At 40.0% G+C, this 19,058-nt stretch overlaps 1 protein-coding gene across 4 annotated transcripts in view; it reads right to left on the reverse strand.

The window, feature by feature from the left end:
* grid2 (glutamate receptor, ionotropic, delta 2) overlaps positions 1–3,192 on the reverse strand; it is a 469,599-nt gene extending 466,407 nt beyond the window's left edge. For all 4 annotated transcript variants that reach the window (XR_014535572.1, XR_014535573.1, XM_083553625.1 and 1 more), the window contains exon 1: positions 2,473–3,192. Coding sequence is in view for 2 of the 4 variants with exons in the window: in XM_083553625.1 (XP_083409751.1) it covers positions 2,473–2,560 (88 nt within the window). In the remaining 2 variants the exon portion in view is untranslated. The remainder of the gene's footprint in view (positions 1–2,472) is intronic.
* Positions 3,193–19,058: the final 15,866 nt, after the last annotated feature.

The raw sequence follows: 19,058 nt of genomic DNA on the forward strand, positions 1-19,058 counted from the left end.
ATGATTAAAGGTTCCATATAAATAAAGCTGAATTTAATTGAACTGAGATGTGTTGTGTTATAAGGTTGCCAGATATTTAACAATGGGATAAATGTTATGTTATAATTTCAATACATCTTTCGCTTCAAAGTTGCCCACTTGGATGGCACGCTACCCCGGCTGGCAACACTCAAAGACAGTAGAGATTTTTTGAAAGCTTTGACCTGCGAGATTTCTTCGGTTCCGGGCAAACCATTAAATCGCAAAACAAATAAAGGAGCATAGGGACAAGTCACAGTTTGTTTACTGCTGCTTTTGTCAGGTGTCACGCTTACAAAATGAGGAGAATTAATCTGATTTGGGAAAGAAGGACTTCATATCATAAGTCATTCAAATGAAAGACAGAAAGCTGAAGTGCCCCGAAGATGAAGGGTCTGAGATGAAGTACTGTATATTTAATACTGGCATGAGATGTAGCCTGCAGGCTAACACAACACATTACCACTGTGTTCTTGTGATAGGCGCCAAGAAAGATGTCCAAAAATAGATTGCTGAAATGGGACTACCCATCTGGCCCACCTGCTAGGCTGTGCCGAAGATTATTATCCACAGTACCCTTTGGCTTTGGACAAAACCATGTAACACACCGTGACAGTGCAAGAGATGGTGATGAGATTATCATACCGTTATATCAGTCTATTCTAGTTTTTATGCTTATTTACTCTGTAATGTAGTTTAATTTGCAACTGTGGAACAATGAATAGCAAACAGGATGACACATACAGATACCTGTACATCAGCAGAGATCATCAGAAACCTGTCTAAATTCATACATTTTACTTTGCATTATAACACTAACTTATTTTATTTATTGTAAAAATTTAGTTACATAGGGAAATGTGTTTTAAGCCTGACCCTAAGGAAAATAATAGTATACATCATTTAACCGGCTATTATCTATATGAATGATTTATCGGACAACGGCTATTTTGTACATTGGTTCAATCAGTTATTGTCCTAGACAGCCTACATTTTAAAATTCTCTCAAAAAATATACATTGCAAGAGAAAGACTGCATAATGCAAAATCTTGTACAAATCATCTAACCTGGTCACGTACAGCCGAAATAAATATGAGAGAGCGTAGCGGCCACTAGGGGGAGCGACTTGACTGGTTTTTGCGCACTCTCTGCCAAACCAAACGTTTGCGAATTGCCCTTCAAGAGTCACTCCAAACTGCTTAAGTCTACTTCGAAGGAATGATTGCGCACTTGTCGTTGCTGTAGCTGCAGGACAGCCAGGAGACCCCGGGTTTTGGCCAGGGATATTGTGGCTTTTCGGTAACAGAAATAAATGCCTGTGGCTTTGGGACTGAAGCTCATTGAAGCAGTGCGCCGCCGAAAGATGGCACAAAGCATCAGGAGAGCTTCACCTCCTCAGCAGTCCAGCAATGAAACGATGAAACGTGTCATGTCTGAAGTTCTGAAATGCATGTGTCTGCATGTGTTCATTATCTGTTTCCTAAAAAACTTTTCCAAACGCGAATGAGTAACTCTAGAAAACTTGATAAGAGATAAGAGTATGACCAGTGTGAGTGACAGGAAAGTTCACTGTTAAACCACCTGCTGGTTGTAGATCATGGTCTCCATTGTTTGTATAAGATGATCGAGCTCAAAGTGCACTTCAAAAGCAACGCATTCTTGCTCTTAGTTATGTTATTTGTTGTTTGTTTGTTGTTGTTTTCTCCACTTTTGTTGTTGAAAACTGACGCATGAATCAGGCCGAAAGTTTGCACGTCATACGGATGTGCATGCACCCACTGCCTAATAGCCCTCAACACCCCATACCCATTGCTGTCTTTCTCTCACACACACACGCACGCACGCACGCGCGCGCGCTCTCGTTCACGGAGCAGGATTTCGGGGGCGTCCGCTCTGATAGAACATCATTCCGAGCGCGTGCACTCGGTGCACAGTTTAATCCAAACGGGCACGCGCGCTTCCACACTCCCGTAAATCTCTTTCACACTTCCGTGCCCCCTCTCTTTATCTCTCTCTCTCTCTCTCTGCATACACAAGTACACGCGCACTCAACACCGACGTTAATCCCTTACTGATATTCGATATGTTGATCTATCCAAGTCGATAATCGATGCACCACCGATAAGCGTGCATTGTCACGACAGAACTATTACTTCCGTTCAAACCGAACCACCTGTTCTCGACCACCATAGCGAATATAATGGGCGCATTGTTGGGAAAATTCCAGCTCCTGTCAAACTGCGTCTTTCTGCAACCAGATCCAGTCCCTGGTAGCCTAAACGGGTGAACAGCTATTAGATTGAAAAGCCGCAGAGATCTGCATTGATTTAATTGCATAATAACGGAGCAGCGGCTATAATCTCACCCATGCAGAGATTAAAATGAATGCATCTCGGATTAACACCGGAGGAATCCCGAAACTGACGTGGCTTCAACCCGATGGTTAAACTCACCGATGTGAATAATGGAATCGGAAAGCACGGGCTCGCACTCCATACCCCAGAATGCAAGCAGGAGCATCACGGTCGTAAAAACTTTCATGTCTCCAGCGGGGAAATCAATTCTCCTACTGCGGGACGACTGGCTTTAAATCCCGAAGCCACCCGAAGATCCGGTCCAGAGATGAAGCAGTATAGACGGATGCGCGTGCTGCCTCTTTCGAAGCCCTCTCCGGCTCGGATTGCAGCAGCTGAGAGCAAAGAAATCCCCCCAAAAAAAATAATATAGAGATTGAAAAAACGATTTTTCAAGGAATTTTCTCGAGACCAAGTCAAAACATCCAGATGGTCAAGGCTGGAATATCCTCCGTGCGCTCAGTCCGCGTCCGAATCCCGACCGCGAGCAGAGAAAGTCAGAGAGAAATGCGACGCCTGTGATGGTTTTGCACGACGACTCGCGCGCCACAGCATCAAACGGCGCACAAGTTCCACTTAAGCGCACTGTTCAGGCTGGATGATGCAGATTGAGCTCTGAGCCCGTATTCCCAAATGATGCGCTGCTTGAGTCAAGAGGCTGGACTTCTCCCTTTCCCCTCCTTTCTTTCTTTCCTTCCTACGACGGAGAATGAAGTAGGAGTTCACATTTGACCTGTGTTTAGTATGCGATGAGAGGAGACACGAAAAGATACGCAGCATCCGTTACAGATCCCGCGCTGAACAGAACTGGATTACCTCAGAGAGAGAGAGAGAGAGAGAGAGAGAGAGAGAGAGAGAGAGAGAGAGAGAGAGGTGGGCGGAGTCATGATCATGCAGAAGTAATCTATGGTTATGGCTCCTCCCCTCTCCATCTATGAAGATATTCATCAACTTCTTTCCAAAAGAAAAAATGTTTTTCCTCAATGGTTCTTCAGACAGTCAAGGGTTCTCAGTTCTCTGAAAGCGAATTCTACTTAAAAAGCCCCTCTGAAAGGAAGACCTTTTCTTATTGTGACCTTTTAAGGCTTCCCCAGGAGGGACAAACCATTTAAAGTGGTTTTCAATAATGTATGTAATGTTCAAATCAGCTACTGTCATAACTAGAACTCTATTAAGTCAATGTTGAGCAGTTATCAGATCAACCGTAAAAAAAGACATTTTGATGGCTTTCTAATGATGTAAGAGGAAAAGTGTTAGTTATGTGGCTCTTCGTTGGATTTGTAAAGGTTTTGGTTTTGTACTGCGATACAGATGTGTTTGAGCTTGCATACAACTCATCCAAATATGGTCTTATATACAGTGTATGGACAAAAGTTTATAGACACTTGACCATGATTTGTATGTGCTTTAAAACATCCCATTCCACATTTAGTCAAGTCAAGTTTCTTTCTATAGCGCTTTTCACAGAACTTAAGTATAAAAGAGAAAATCTCCCTTAGATGTTATGAGGAAGAAACCCATCCTCATTTGGGTGATATCGAGAGTGTGATTATGAATCTTAAAACAATACAAAACACCAGAGAGTAAGAACTACCATGAGTACCAGAGTGTGAGATCATGAGTAATGTCCTTTCTATGTTCTTATACAGTCAGTTGACGTTATGGAATTTATGGACGTTATGGAATTTAGCACCCACTTGCTGTTATAATAACCTCCAATCTTCTGGGAAGATGTTCCATTCACATTTGTGCTTGTGGAGTTGGTTTTCAGTAGGGTTAATGTCAGATTTCTATACACGCTTGCTCATTAGGGATAAACTTATAAGGGTTAAACTTATAGGCACTAAGATATAAATTCATATTTTATTACCTATTTATCTTTTTAAAGTTGCTTTGGGACAATATCCATAAATAAAAATGAATTGAAAATCGAATTGCAGTTTTTCACATAGTGACAAACTAAAAAAAAGCTTTAGAATGCTAGATGGAGGAAAATTATGTTTACTGTCAAACATAAAGCTAAAGTTCTATAATGACTAATAATGGCTCCAGACATAAAAAAATTGTTAAAATATTCATTATTGTACACTCTTAGAAATTGGTATCCTTTCGATAATTAAGAGATCTAAGCTTCTAAAATATGGTTTTATTTATAAGCCTTGATGAAAAGTAAAAGCATTTTGGTAGGGTTATTCAAAGCGTGCAGGTTCTATGGAAGAAGCACAAACCTAATACAGTCTCTTCCATAGCCCAAAGAGATAAATTCAGGTGCAAAATTCCTTTTGTGTTTACACTGACAATGTGGATTATAGGTCAGGTAAATCATTTGGCTGTGAGAGATGAGAACACACCACCCTTGTGATGATATTCAGAGGAAAGAAAACAGGGGCATGACGGCTCATTAACTGCTGTGATTGGATAAGGCACAAGTGAAAATAGTGCTGCAACATATCAGGGTATAGCACGGTAAACACCTTGAGAGCCATCAATAGCAGGGCATGAATACAAAAACATATTGGAAAGAAAAATAAGGTATAAACACTTCACCCCGTTATTTGTGTATAGGTTACACTGTTCCACACAAAGCTACTGAGTCATTACATAATCTTTTCTATTTATTGATGTACAAATATCTCAGAGTTATCAAGGTTTTTATCACCGTGACCACAAAGTATGTTGATCCTAATAAGATAAATAATATGCAGACCAATGTGCAGTATGTCACCTCAAGGACATGGTGTTATGGCAAGACAGGCAACTGGCAATTCAGAGTGGTTAAGTGTCAGTGTCAAACTTTGATCAGTCAAAGATCAGTTCTTTTATTCTGAAAGTCAAAATGAACATTGTTCTCTCACTTTTGCACTCCCCCTTCAAATAGTGGCACACAAACACGTAGAGCACTGCAAATCAAGGGCCACCTTCACAGTGATTTGGAGGGGGTGAATTATTTATCAGCAAACAAAAAGAATGAAGGCGCTTCAGCAAAGAATGTCGGCGCTTAAGCACCGATGGAGGTGTGTGGGTTGAGAGACAAATAAGCATGACTTTGGAGGACCTGCTTTGGCAATTGCAGTTGTTCTGAGAAATATTTATAGCCTCTCAACATCTAAGGCTGCATTTTTTAGTTCAGTGGAGGACCTCTGTTATAAATAATCCAACAACTATAAAACTGGGTTATATCGGCTATACACCAATCAGTCATGACATTAAAACCACCAGCCCAACATCGTGTATGTTCCCCTGTGCCACCAAAATAGCTCTGATGCATTGAGGCATGGAGTCCACAAAAGCTTGGAAGGTAACCACTGCATAATAAATGTCCATCAGTCAGCAGATAATAACCTCAAAAATTATGGAAATATAAAGAATGGACATTCGGTGCCACCCATATTAGGATGGATCCCATTTTGAGCCTGGTTCTTCTTTAAGTTTTTTCCTCAGAATCTTTTTTTTTTAATTGTCTTTATTGACACTGGCATTTTCACTATGGATGAACTTTCTAGACAAATTTATTGTTAAAATTTATATTAATAATATTTTTTATTTTATTTTCATAAGTCTGCTTTGGGATAATGTCTATTGTTAACAGCAATTTACAAATGAGCATGAATTGAATTGAATTGAATTGAATTGAATTGAATTGAATTGAATTGAATTGAATTGAATTGAATTGAATTATCAGAAACACCCGTCAGATCATGCTGCTTTAGACCCTGATCCAGTGGTCTAGCCATCGCAATATAGCCATCGCCCAGATCTATACTCGTTCCCATTTTTCCTGTTTCCAACAAATCAACTTCACGAATGAGCTATTATTTTGCTGCCTCATTTATCCCGCCCTGAACTCAGGTGTACGCACTGTAGCGAAATAATGAATGCTGTTCACTTCACCTATCAGTGGTTAAATGTTATTGCTGATCTGTGTATAGATTGCTAAGCAATGTGACCACTCTAGTCAGACATTATATCATGTAGAAACATCGATTGGAAAATGGTCCATATTAACCGGGTCAGACTATTTCTCATTCTGACTGAAAAGCAGCAAAGAAATAGAGTCAGGAAATGATATAAAACAGAACACTGACATGTTTTACAGCACACACCATGGTACATTACTCATACGTGCAGTGCGTTAGCATGGCAATTTGCAGCCATTGTGTATAATTTGCTGCCTTAGCACAAGAGTTGTTGGACCATTTATACAGCCCTTTGCTTCCACAGTAAATAGGAATGTGCTCATCATAACCTACAGGTCAGAGCCTCTGCTCTGCTTAAACAAAATGAAAAGTGATTCAAGAGACATGGGAGCTGTCCACTTTCCAGTGCTGAAACACACCTGCCTCTTATAACCAGTGTAATGTGAAGTAAAGAACAGCTGAACAAACCAAACCCCTCTGTGTTAGTGTGGATTTTAATGGATTACATAAAGTAAAGCAACTTAAATGAAGGAATCTTTAGCATAATTAAAGGGAAAAAATACAACATATTTAACATGTAACTCGTAACTCATGAATATAAATCATTCATTTAAATGTAAGTTTCCTTCATTATCATGTTTGTAATACTGCCGTGGGAGGTTCCTATTAGCCAAATTGACACTGTGAAGTACTTTCCAGCAAACAGCAGAGGTCTCCCTTCTATTTGAGCTGCTTAGCAGTGGGCTTTAATGCAGCACTGCGTTGTTTTTTAATAGAACAACAAAGTACATTGTTGTTGTTTTTTAAATCTCTTGTTCAAAATAATAATTAATTATCATATAACTAAATGCATTGAAGACTTACAGTATACATGTCATTGAATCACTCACTATTTTTTTGTGTCATCCTGCCTTAGTGACAGTTCTAAAGATTTCTGAGCCATGACTCCATATAGACATGAGATGAAAAAATACATGTATGCTTTTGTGCAGAGAGTTTGGGACAGTACGCTGAGGGTGGTTCTGCATAGAAATGAGCTGTGGGTTATTTTCAGTTTCACGTTTTGGGAATCAGACACTCAAGGAATCAATCATACTCCATTCTTTGGAGACATGAAGAGAGAAACCTGGGCAGCACAATGAAAAGCCATGCACACAAACACACAAACACACACACACACACACACACACACACACACACACACACACACACACACACACACACACACACATTCATTGTTGTGCACCCTGGAGTCATGTTTGTCTTCAGCCAACACTCTATAGATCATTTTTAAAGCCTTGGAACATTTCAATCTGGTCTTTTAAATAACTAGCACCATTGCCGCTATTGCTCTTCTCAGTATTAAAACAATAATGTCCTGGGATGAAGTTTTTACTATTTTTCCAAGGGCACTAAGTCACATACCGTAGTTTAATGCTGAGGTAAGGTGGCCTTCTGTGTCAGCCTCATCCCCCATTGGGCAGAAGGCACAACAGACGCCTTGCATTGCCCTTCGCTCCCTTTTTATTATTATTATTTTTTTTTTCTTTCTATGAGTAATGGAACACCTTGTACATGGGAGACACGGTAATTGCTTATTTTGTCTAAAAACATACTTTGGGAGATAAGGAGGACTGACTGAACCCTCCTCTTTTGGGCAGCTGGAGTCTGTGGGTCCAGAATATCTCTCTACTCACAACCAGCCAAAGTATGTCACTTTACTGTGCTTTTTTTACTAACATTCGTGTGATCCATTTTTCTTTTTTTATGAGTGTAATGCAATATGTTAGTATACATTTTTTACAAGACAATGAATCCTTTACTGATCATACTGTGTGCCCTGCCATTCACACTTAACACATTTGCACTTCACAACACTAGTTTCTTGATGAGTTATCGTTTCTTGAGGACGTTATCCTCCTTAAGCGACAAGCAAGTACAGGAAGTGAGCCTGGGCACATTACGTGTTGCACATGAAATTACGGATTGGCAGAGTCAGGATTTGTGTGCCTAGCATGTATCACTGCCACTTTCAACACGCCTCACTTTCATTCAGGTGATAAAAGAACCCTGACTAATTGCTTTTCTGGCTCACTGACCTTGAAAACACAAAGAGAAGAGGCCTGAAATGAAGTGCACCGTCTGGGGGCATACGGCTTGAAAGACGGATGCCACCGCTATGATAAGAGTCTTCTGCATGGACAAAATGCCCATTGAGGTTTGGTGAGGGAGAGATCAAGAGACAGAAGGAAATAGGCATTCCTAGCGCTGAGACCACAGATCCACTCAACCATACAGTTATGCTAAAGAGTGAATGAATGACTGACAGAGAGAGAGAGAGAGAGAGAGAGAGAGAGAGAGAGAGAGAGAGAGAGAGAGAGAGAGAGAGAGAGAGAGAGAGAGAGAGAGAGAGAATGAAAGAGAAACAGTGATTTTGTTTGCTCAGCTAATGAAGGAAAACAAGGTTATGGGAGCTACTTGCAGGAAATGAATAGCAGCAGGATCTTAATTGAAGTAGGTAGGAAGCAAGCTGGCATGACTGTTTCTGCAGTGCTATGCTGTCAGAGTGACATGGGCTTTAATGCAGAGTCCAGTGGTTGTCATTATCACTCAAATGCACAAGGGTTTTTACTGCAGTGTAACTCAGGTGTTAACACAGCCATTTCTAATAAAACACAATGAGAATTACTGTATCACTTAAAAAAAAATAAATAAATACATCTCAAAACATACGTTCGTGACCCTGAATAGGATAAAGCAGCTACTAATAATGAATGAATGTGTTTAATTCATGCTGAAATCTTAAAATTAAAAATAATAATAAAAATTAACATGTTTACAACCCACACTGATTTATCTTTAAGGACAAATAGTAATATGTGAACAGTATTCTGTAATAGGTAGCAAAATACTGTATGTGTGTTTGATAGAGTCTAAACTAGATGATAAATGTTTGCTTGTAAATAGTTATAAACCAGTGTAACTGTGATTTATCAACAGATTGGTCCCATTGTGCATAAATCATGTACACGCCTATTCGTACACATAGAGTGTAATTTATTTGTCCTTTCATTAATCTTCGTTAAGCATTTTATCCTGGTCAGGGCTGCAGTGGATCCGGAGCATATCCGAGGGTGCAAGAATTCACACGCTCATTCACACCTTGGCCACCTACTGGTATGTTTTGTGGAAATGAGATGAGAAAAAAACACAGGGGGATTGGAAGAGCGTGCAAATCTTCCTACAGCAAGTAAGCAAGATCAAGCTGGGGAGCCTGGGGCAGTCAGGGAGCTACATTACCAATGTACCATCATGCTGCCCAGAATATGATTTATCAGGTTATTCTTGTGTGTGCAGATCTGCGTATATTTAGAACTGCTCCTGACAATGCATAAGCAGAAACCCCTCATGGTGGAAAATTGTAGCCATGGGTAAACTGATAATAAGGCACTTTTAACATCCCATTAATTGTCAGTCATGTCAGCATAATTGACAGGATTTGTTGGCTGTGGTGCTCAGAACAAAGTGGCAACAAATGACTCTTGATGTGTAATGTAACAGCATATAAAGGGGAAATATAGTAACTGACCTTGACTTACTTGAATATTTGGCACATGCCGCTTTTCAAAGGGAAGGTGCTTTTAAGGAGCACAGGAATCTCTTTGCTAAGAGTGGCTCATCAGTCAGTTTTGTTTGTCCGTTGCGATTTTAATTGATCTCAAGCAAAGCAAAACACACTTTTTTTTAGAGACGAAAAATTGCAGGAACTGCATCCTCATGCACACGCAAATGAACAGATAAAAAATATAAATTGTGAGTCAGATCTGGTATTTTCTAACCAACCCTGAGCAAAAAAACAAGGCACATTTGGCTTATGCCAACAAAAAAAAACGCATCAATAACGAGCAATTGATCGCACATACATAGTGGAAGTTGTTTACCATATATGGTGGAATCAGGGGCATTCCTTTATGTAAATGAGCGTGGCCATGCACAAGCAGAGCAATTTAGAACACGTGGGATTTATCGACATTCACTGCTTACAGCTGTGCATACATTTGTGTGACAATTAAAAATTTTCTAGTGCAGGTGTGGTGGTGAGGTAGTGAAGTTCGTACATACAGAGTTAGAACTTGCTCTATGTATGCTTCAATAAATAAGACCCCTGGGTTTTGCAATCTGCATGAATTAATAAAAAAATAAATTTTTTGTCTTTTTGCTTATTTGCGATTTAAATGTTTTGCAGTTAGCAGCGAGCTGTTAGAGCATGTCTGCAAGAGCTATGGTAGATACCTGAATAATAAGCAAGTTCCAACACAAAGGCTGCTGATATAAATAATAAATTAGGCTGTGCAAAAAACATAAATCGACGAAATTATTCATACAAAAAGGTAGTTTTCCCTGTCAAAATAGAAGAAGTTGGATTGCAAAAACAACACTGAATGTCACAGAGGACCGAGTGCATGTGAAAGCATTTGGCGAAATTGATATGGGCAGTGAAGTGTTGGCACACAGCACACTGCCTGGCAAAGACTTATCAGAGAACATCTATTACAGGTTCATCAACTTGCCCAAGGGCCTGCAGATTTCCATAACAAGGTAATACAGTTTTGCAGGTGTTACGGATGTTTATACCTCATTGTCCCTGGCTTGCTGCAGGAAACAGTTTTACAAGTACTTGATGTGACTAATATCTATTGCAAAAATTGCACTTCTCTAATACAGATGTAAATAAATCCCATTTCTATGGGTAGATGTAGTGAGGCTTTACTATTATGCAAAGCAGGAATCTTTGAGTAAGAATGTGCTTGAGAATGACAGTGTCCTGGAACATTTAAACTGAGAAACAGGAGGATGTGGGAGAGTGAGAGACAGTGTAAATACATACAAAATAAAAGAACGGACAATAACTCTTTCTTATTGTTAATTATCATTAAGTGTAAAGTGTCCTATGTGACAGAACTGGATCTGCTGCTACTGCTATTAGTCTGGTGGTATTTTAGATTGTTACATTTCGAAGCAAAAAAAGATATCCGTGCTTGTAAATAATGTACATCAAGACTTCATTAGGCATTTGTGTTAGTGAAAGTAAGTGCCCTTTCTCTCCCACCATCGTGAGAAAAATAACAACCAAACCTATTTGCCTTCTTTCTTTTGTTTTGTTGGTGCAGAGTGCTGTTGAATGTGAAGCAGAGATATAAGGATATTAGAGCTCTGAAGCCAGCGGAATCCTTAAGCTCCCTGGGATACAGCATTTGAGGAAACATAGAGACAGATATGCTCAGCTGATGAGCAATGGATATGGATATACGTCTTTCAATAAAAGCTCCACAAATGTCCACTAATAGGTTTAGTTCTACTGCCCACTGTTGGTGTCATGTCATAAATCATTGTATATTGCAATGAGTCTCAGTAAAAATTAAGATTATATATGAATAATTAGATTTAATATTTATTTACTTATTCTACTTTTCATTAGCAGGATGCTGTGTGGTAAATATACCTGGTAAAAGAAATTTAAAAAATAAGGCAAACCTAAAAAATAGTATATATAATATTTAATATAATAATACATCATTGCCCTTTCCCCCCACACATTACATAAGTTAGAAATAGCAGAATTGTAAAAACACTTCTACAGAGGTTGAAAATACAGTAGATGTCAATATATTACAAATTATTTATTGTGTGTAACAGTGGTGTGTGTGTGTGTGTGTGTGTGTGTGTGTGTGTGTGTGTGTGTGTGTGTGTGTGTGTGTGTGTGTGTGTGTGTGTGTGTGTGTGTGTGTAACATTGAGGGACCCTCATGACCCCAAAAACAATGATATAGAAATGATATATAAAAATTACTGGAAAATAATAATATTTCAATATATAATATATATTTCAAGAAGTACAGTATATAAAAAAGAATGCAGTACAAAATAGGAGAGAAACATTTGAATAAAATTGTTGTTTAAATTAATGATAAAATAAAATGGTCTGAATTTGAATACTAAGACATGATAACTGTGTGTTTCTGTGATGCACGTACACATTTTACACACTGACTCAGACGCTTGAATGATATATTCAGCTTTTTTTACCTTTTCAACCCTGCTGTTCTGACCATTTACAAACTTTGACCATTCTTCCAACTCAAATACATTGCCATGAAAGAAGTAAAGGTTCAAAAGAGGAGGAATAGGAGTGGTAGTGTGGAGCATGTTTATTGTAAATAAAATATACATTATATCCTTATTTAAAAAGTACCACCTTCTCCTCCCTCTTTGCTCTTGTAAAATAAAATGTACACAATGGCGCCGAAAAATATGCAAATATGACAATAACTCTTTGGTCAGAATATTTGCAGGAATTAAACAATAAGATTGAGGAACATTAAGGTTTAAATCTTCAATGCTTGTGGACAGCTTTTTACAGAAACAAGAGTGAATGTGGTTCTATTCAGTTTATGAGATTATCATGATTTCACCTTTGTGTACAATAAGAGAAGTGAATTTCTAGCTTTTCCCCACACAGTTCACAGCAACAAAAAGATTTTAAATTCTTGCTAATTGTCTGACCAATGATTTGTTGTTTGGCCGTGAGCCATTTTTGTGCCCAGCTTTCATTACATAAATAATAAAATTATAACTATTAATGTATGGTTTATTAGTATCAAATGATTTAAAATTGCAAACCAAATTTTATATAATATATCTTACTATACAGTATCAGAGGATTTTACTGGTTACGCTGCCCGTCATTTCATTTCAGAACATACTGACAGGCGTTGTCAAACACACCTAGCATCTGACTTTGAACTCCGGTTTTCATGCGTTTCAAAGTAAATAGGTTTTACACATAAAATGTTCACACATTTCCTTGACTTACACCGTTTCGCATTTAATGTTATGATTCCGTGTTATAAAAATGTCAAATGATATCTATGAGAGACTCACTGACCTTGACAACTCCTCATGGTCTTCAAGCATCTTCTTTCCAATATATTTCCTGTCACTGTTTCTTTTTATATATATATATATATATATATATATATATATATATATATATATATATATATATATATATATATATATATATATATACAGTGAGGAAAATAAGTATTTGAACACCCTGCTATTTTGCAAGTTCTCCCACTTAGAAATCATGGAGGGGTCTGAAATTGTCATCGTAGGTGCATGTCCACTGTGAGAGACATAATCTAAAAAAAATTAATCCAGAAATCACAATGTATGATTTTTTTACTATTTATTTGTATGATACAGCTGCAAATAAGTATTTGAACACCTGAAAAAGTCAATGTTAATATTTGGTACAGTAACCTTTGTTTGCAATTACAGAGGTCAAACGTTTCCTGTAGTTTTTCACCAGGTTTTCACACACTGCAGGGGGGATTATGGTCCACTCCTCCACACAGATCTTCTCTAGATCAGTCAGGTTTCTGGCCTGTCGCTGAGAAACACGGAGTTTGAGCTCCCTCCAAAGATTCTCTATTGGGTTTAGGTCTGGAGACTGGCTAGGCCATGCCAGAACCTTGATATGCTTCTTACAGAGACACTCCTTGGTTATCCTGGCTGTGTGCTTCGGGTCATTGTCATGTTGGAAGACTCAGCCTCGACCCATCTTCAATGCTCTAACTGAGGGAAGGAGGTTGTTCCCCAAAATCTCGCAATACATGGCCCCGGTCATCCTCTCCTTAATACAGTGCAGTCGCCCTGTCCCATGTGCAGAAAAACACCCCCAAAGCATGATGCTACCACCCCCATGCTTCACAGTAGGGATGGTGTTCTTGGGATGGTATTCATCATTCTTCTTCCTCCAAACACGTTTAGTGGAATTATGACCCAAAAGTTCTATTTTGGTCTCATCTGACCTCATGACTTTCTCCCATGACTCCTCTGGATCATCCAAATGGTCATTGGCAAACTTAAGACGTGCCTGGACATGTGCTGGTTTAAGCAGGGGAACCTTCCGTGCCATGCATGATTTCAAACCATGTCTCCTTAGTGTATTACCAACAGTAACCTTGGAAACGGTGGTCCCAGCTCTTTTCAGGTCATTGACCAGCTCCTCCCGTGTAGTTCTGGGCTGATTTCTCACCTTCCTTAGGATCATTGAGACCCCACGAGGTGAGATCTTGCATGGAGCCCCAGTCCGAGGGAGATTGACAGTCATGTTTAGCTTCTTCCATTTTCTAATGATTGCTCCAACAGTGGACCTTTTTTCACCAAGCTGCTTGGCAATTTCCCCGTAGCCCTTTCCAGCCTTGTGGAGGTGTACAATTTTGTCTCTAGTGTCTTTGGACAGCTCTTTGGTCTTGGTCATGTTAGTAGTTGGATTCTTACTGATTGTATGGGGTGGACAGGTGTCTTTATGCAGCTAACGACCTCAAACAGGTGCATCTAATTTAGGATAATAAATGTAGTGGAGGTAACCCAGCCATTAGGGGGGCACAAGCCAGTGTACTCTTAGTGCCGGTCCCAAGCCCGGGTAAATGGGGAGGGTTGCGTTAGGAAGGGCATCCAGCGTAAAACATGTGCCAAATCAAATATGCGGATCACAAATGAGAATTTCATACCGGATCGGTCGAGGCCTGGGTTAACAACGACCGCCACAGGTATCGTTAGCCGACAGGGTACCGGTGGAAATTGGGCTACTGTTGGCCGAAGGAGGAGAAGGAGAGGAGGAAGGCGTCTACAGAGACGGCAGGAAAAGGAGCAGTGTAGGAGAGTAGAGGTTCGGGTTGGTACTTTAAATGTTGGTACTATGACGGGTAAAGGGAGAGAGATAGCTGATATGATGGAGAGGAGAAAGGTAGATGTGTTGTGTGTTCAGGAGACCAAGTGGAAAGGGAGTAAGGCAAGGAACATTGGAGGTGGGTTTAAACTGTTTTATCATGGTGTGGATGGGATGAGAAATGGTGTAGGGGTGATTCTGAAGGAAGAGTACAGTAAGAGTGTAGTGGAGGTGAAGAGAGTTTCTGATAGGGTGATGATCGTGAAGGTGGAAGTTGAAGGGATGATGATAAATGTCATCAGTGCCTATGCTCCACAAGTTGGCTGTGAGATGGAGGAGAAGGAAAGATTCTGGAGTGAATTAGATGAAGTGGTCGATGGTGTACCTAGGAAAGAACGATTGGTGATTGGGGCAGACTTTAATGGGCATGTAGGTGAAGGGAACAGAGGTGATGAGGAGGTGATGGGTAGGTATGGTTTTAAGGAGAGGAATGTGGAAGGGCAGATGGTGGTAGATTTTGCTAAAAGGATGGAAATGGCAGTGGTGAACACGTATTTTAAGAAGAAGGAGGATCATAGGGTGACGTATAAGAGTGGAGGAAGGTGCACACAGGTGGATTATCTTCTGTGTAGGAGATGCAACCTGAAGGAGATTGGAGACTGTAAGGTGTTGGCGGGGGACAGTGTAGCTAGACAGCATCGAATGGTGGTCTGTAGGATGGTTTTGGAGGCGAAGAAGAAGAGGAGGAAAGTAAGGTTTGAAAGAAGAATAAGATGGTGGAAACTGAAGGAGGAAGAGTGTAGTGTGAGGTTCAGGGAAGAGGTCAGACAGGGGCTTGGTGGTGGTGAAGAGGTGCCGGATGATTGGGCAACTACCGCAGGAGTGATGAGGGAGGCAGCTAGAAAAGTACTTGGTGTGACATCTGGAAATAGAAAGCAAGACAAGGAGACGTGGTGGTGGAATGAGGAAGTGCAGGAGAGCATTAGGGGAAAGAGATTGGCAAAACAGAAGTGGGATCGACAGAGTGATGAGAAAAGTAGGCAGGAGTACAAGGAGATGCGGCAGCAGGTTAAAAGGGATGTGGCGAAAGCCAAGGAAAAGGCATATGAGGAACTGTATAAGAGGTTGGACACTAAGGAAGGAGAAAAGGATTTATACCGATTGGCCAAGCAGAGGGACCGAGCTGGGAAGGATGTACTGCAAGTTAGAGCAATAAAGGATGGAGAGGGAAATGTGTTGACTAGTGAGGAGAGTGTGTTGAGAAGATGGAGGGAGTATTTTGAGCAGCTGATGAATGAGGAAAATCAGAGAGAGAGAAGGTTGGAGGATGTGGAGTTGGTGAAGCAGGATGTAGATAGGATTAGTAAGGAGGAAGTGAGAGCAGCGATTAAGAGGATGAAGAATGGAAAGTCGGTTGGACCAGATGACATACCGGTAGAAGCGTGGAGATGTTTAGGAGAGATGGCAGTGGAGTTTTTAACCAGATTGTTTAACAGGATTCTGGAAGGGGAGAGGATGCCTGAGGAATGGAGAAGGAGTGTGCTGGTACCGATCTTTAAGCATAAGGGAGATGTGCAAACCTGCAGTAACTACAGGGGAATTAAGTTGATCAGTCACACCATGAAGTTATGGGAAAGAGTAGTGGAAGCCAGGCTGAGAGAAGAGGTGACCATCTGTGAGCAACAGTATGGTTTCATGCCGAGGAAGAGCACCACAGATGCCTTATTTGCTTTGAGGATGTTGATGGAGAAGTATAGAGAAGGACAGAGGGAGCTGCATTGTGTATTTGTGGATTTAGAGAAAGCGTACGACAGGGTGCCGAGAGAGGAGTTGTGGTATTGTATGAGGAAGTCAGGTGTGTCAGAGAAGTATTTGAGGGTGGTGCAGGACATGTATGAGGACAGTGTGACGGCAGTAAAGTGTGCAGTAGGTACGACAGACTGGTTCAGGGTGAAGGTTGGACTACATCAAGGATCGGCCCTGAGCCCTTTCCTGTTTGCAGTGGTGATGGACAGGTTGACGGACGAGGTCAGACAGGAGTCTCCCTGGACTATGATGTTTGCAGATGATATTGTGATTTGTGGTGAGAGTAGAGAGCAGGTTGAGAAGAGCCTGGAGAGGTGGAGATATGCGCTGGAGAGAAGGGGAATGAAAGTCAGTAGGAGTAAGACAGAGTACATGTGTGTGAATGAGAGGGAGGGCAGTGGAGTGATGCGGTTGCAGGGTGAAGAGGTGAAGAAGGTGGAGGAGTTCAGGTACCTGGGGTCAACAGTGCAAAGTAATGGAGAGTGTGTTAGGGAAGTAAAGAAAAGAGTGCAGGCAGGGTGGAGTGGGTGGAGAAGAGTGACAGGAGTGATTTGTGATAGAAGAGTATCTGCAAGAATGAAAGGGAAAGTTTATAGGACTGTGGTGAGACCTGCGATGTTGTATGGATTAGAGACAGTGGCATTGAGTAAAAGACAGGAGGTGGAGCTGGAGGTAGCAGAGCTGAAGATGTTGAGGTTTTCGTTGGGAGTGACGAGGATGGACAAGATTAGAAATGAGTTTATTAGAGGGACAGCACATGTAGGATGTTGTGGTGACAAGGTGAGGGAGGCGAGATTGAGATGGTTTGGACATGTGCAGAGAAGGGACATGAATTATATTGGTAGAAAAATGCTGAAGATGGAGCCACCAGGTAGGAGGAAAAGAGGAAGGCCAAGGAGGAGGTTCATGGATGTGGTGAGGGAAGACATGCAGGTAGTTGGTGTAAAAGAGGCAGATATAGAGGACAGGGTGGTATGGAGACGGATGATCCGCTGTGGCGACCCCTAATGGGAGCAGCCGAAAGAAAAAGAAGAAGAAATGTAGTGGAGGTGGACATTTTAAAGGCAGACTAACAGGTCTTTGAGGGTCAGAATTCTAGCTGATAGACAGGTGTTCAAATACTTATTTGCAGCTGTATCATATAAATAAATAGTTAAAAAAAATCATATATTGTGATTTCTGGATTTATTTTTTTTAGATTATGTCTCTCACAGTGGACATGCACCTACGATGACAATTTCAGACCCCTCCATGATTTCTAAGTGGGAGAACTTGCAAAATAGCAGGGTGTTCAAATACTTATTTTCCTCACTGTATATATATATATATATATATATATATATATATATATATATATATATATATATATATATCTGTATATATATATATATATATATATATATATATATATATATATATATATATATATATATATATATATATATATATAAATATAAATAAAACAATAAAATGTCTCTTCGCCCCACATTCTCTATAGTTTACAAACTGCCAAGTGCATTCTGGGTTATTCTAAATGTTACATTATTTTAGGTATGAACCTGTTGTGATGAATTGCATGAATGTAATGCAGTTTAAATCATATGGACTCAAAAACTCACTTTTGCTCAGTTATTAAGGCTTTAATATTAAACTGAAATAAAACTGCTTGACAACTCTTATTATTTACAAAATAAAAAAAACTTTACACTAAACTTTAGAGTATTGAAAAACATTACCTCCGACTGTGACAAAGCTTTGACACTGGAGACTTTAATAAATGGTAAATAAACATCTTATTATAGTAAGATTCAGCATATAGACAAATAAAGCTGTATTTTGTTTATAGTTAGTTTATATAAAGTGTTGTGAGCTTTCAGTAAAGATTACAGTACGCTGCGGTTACATTATCAATGGTGAATTGGTAGCAACTATTTTTATTACTGGGACCCCTGAATTTCAGCCATATTTGGTTCTTCCCCAAACTGATGCCACAAACATGGATCCACACAATTGTATAGAACGTCTATAAATTTGGTAGCATTAATTTTTTCTATCAATTAATCTACGACACCCAAACCTGTTCCAACATGACAATGCCCCGGTGCACAAAGCCAGCTCCATTAAGATAAGTTCATATAAATTGAAGTAGTAGATATTTAGTGGCCTGTTATAGAGCTCTGACCTCAACCCTATTAAACAGCTTAGGAATAAAATGGAACACTG

This window comes from Silurus aristotelis (genome assembly GCF_946808225.1).
Source record: "Silurus aristotelis genome assembly, chromosome: 11".
In the NCBI taxonomy this organism is placed as follows: domain Eukaryota; kingdom Metazoa; phylum Chordata; class Actinopteri; order Siluriformes; family Siluridae; genus Silurus; species Silurus aristotelis.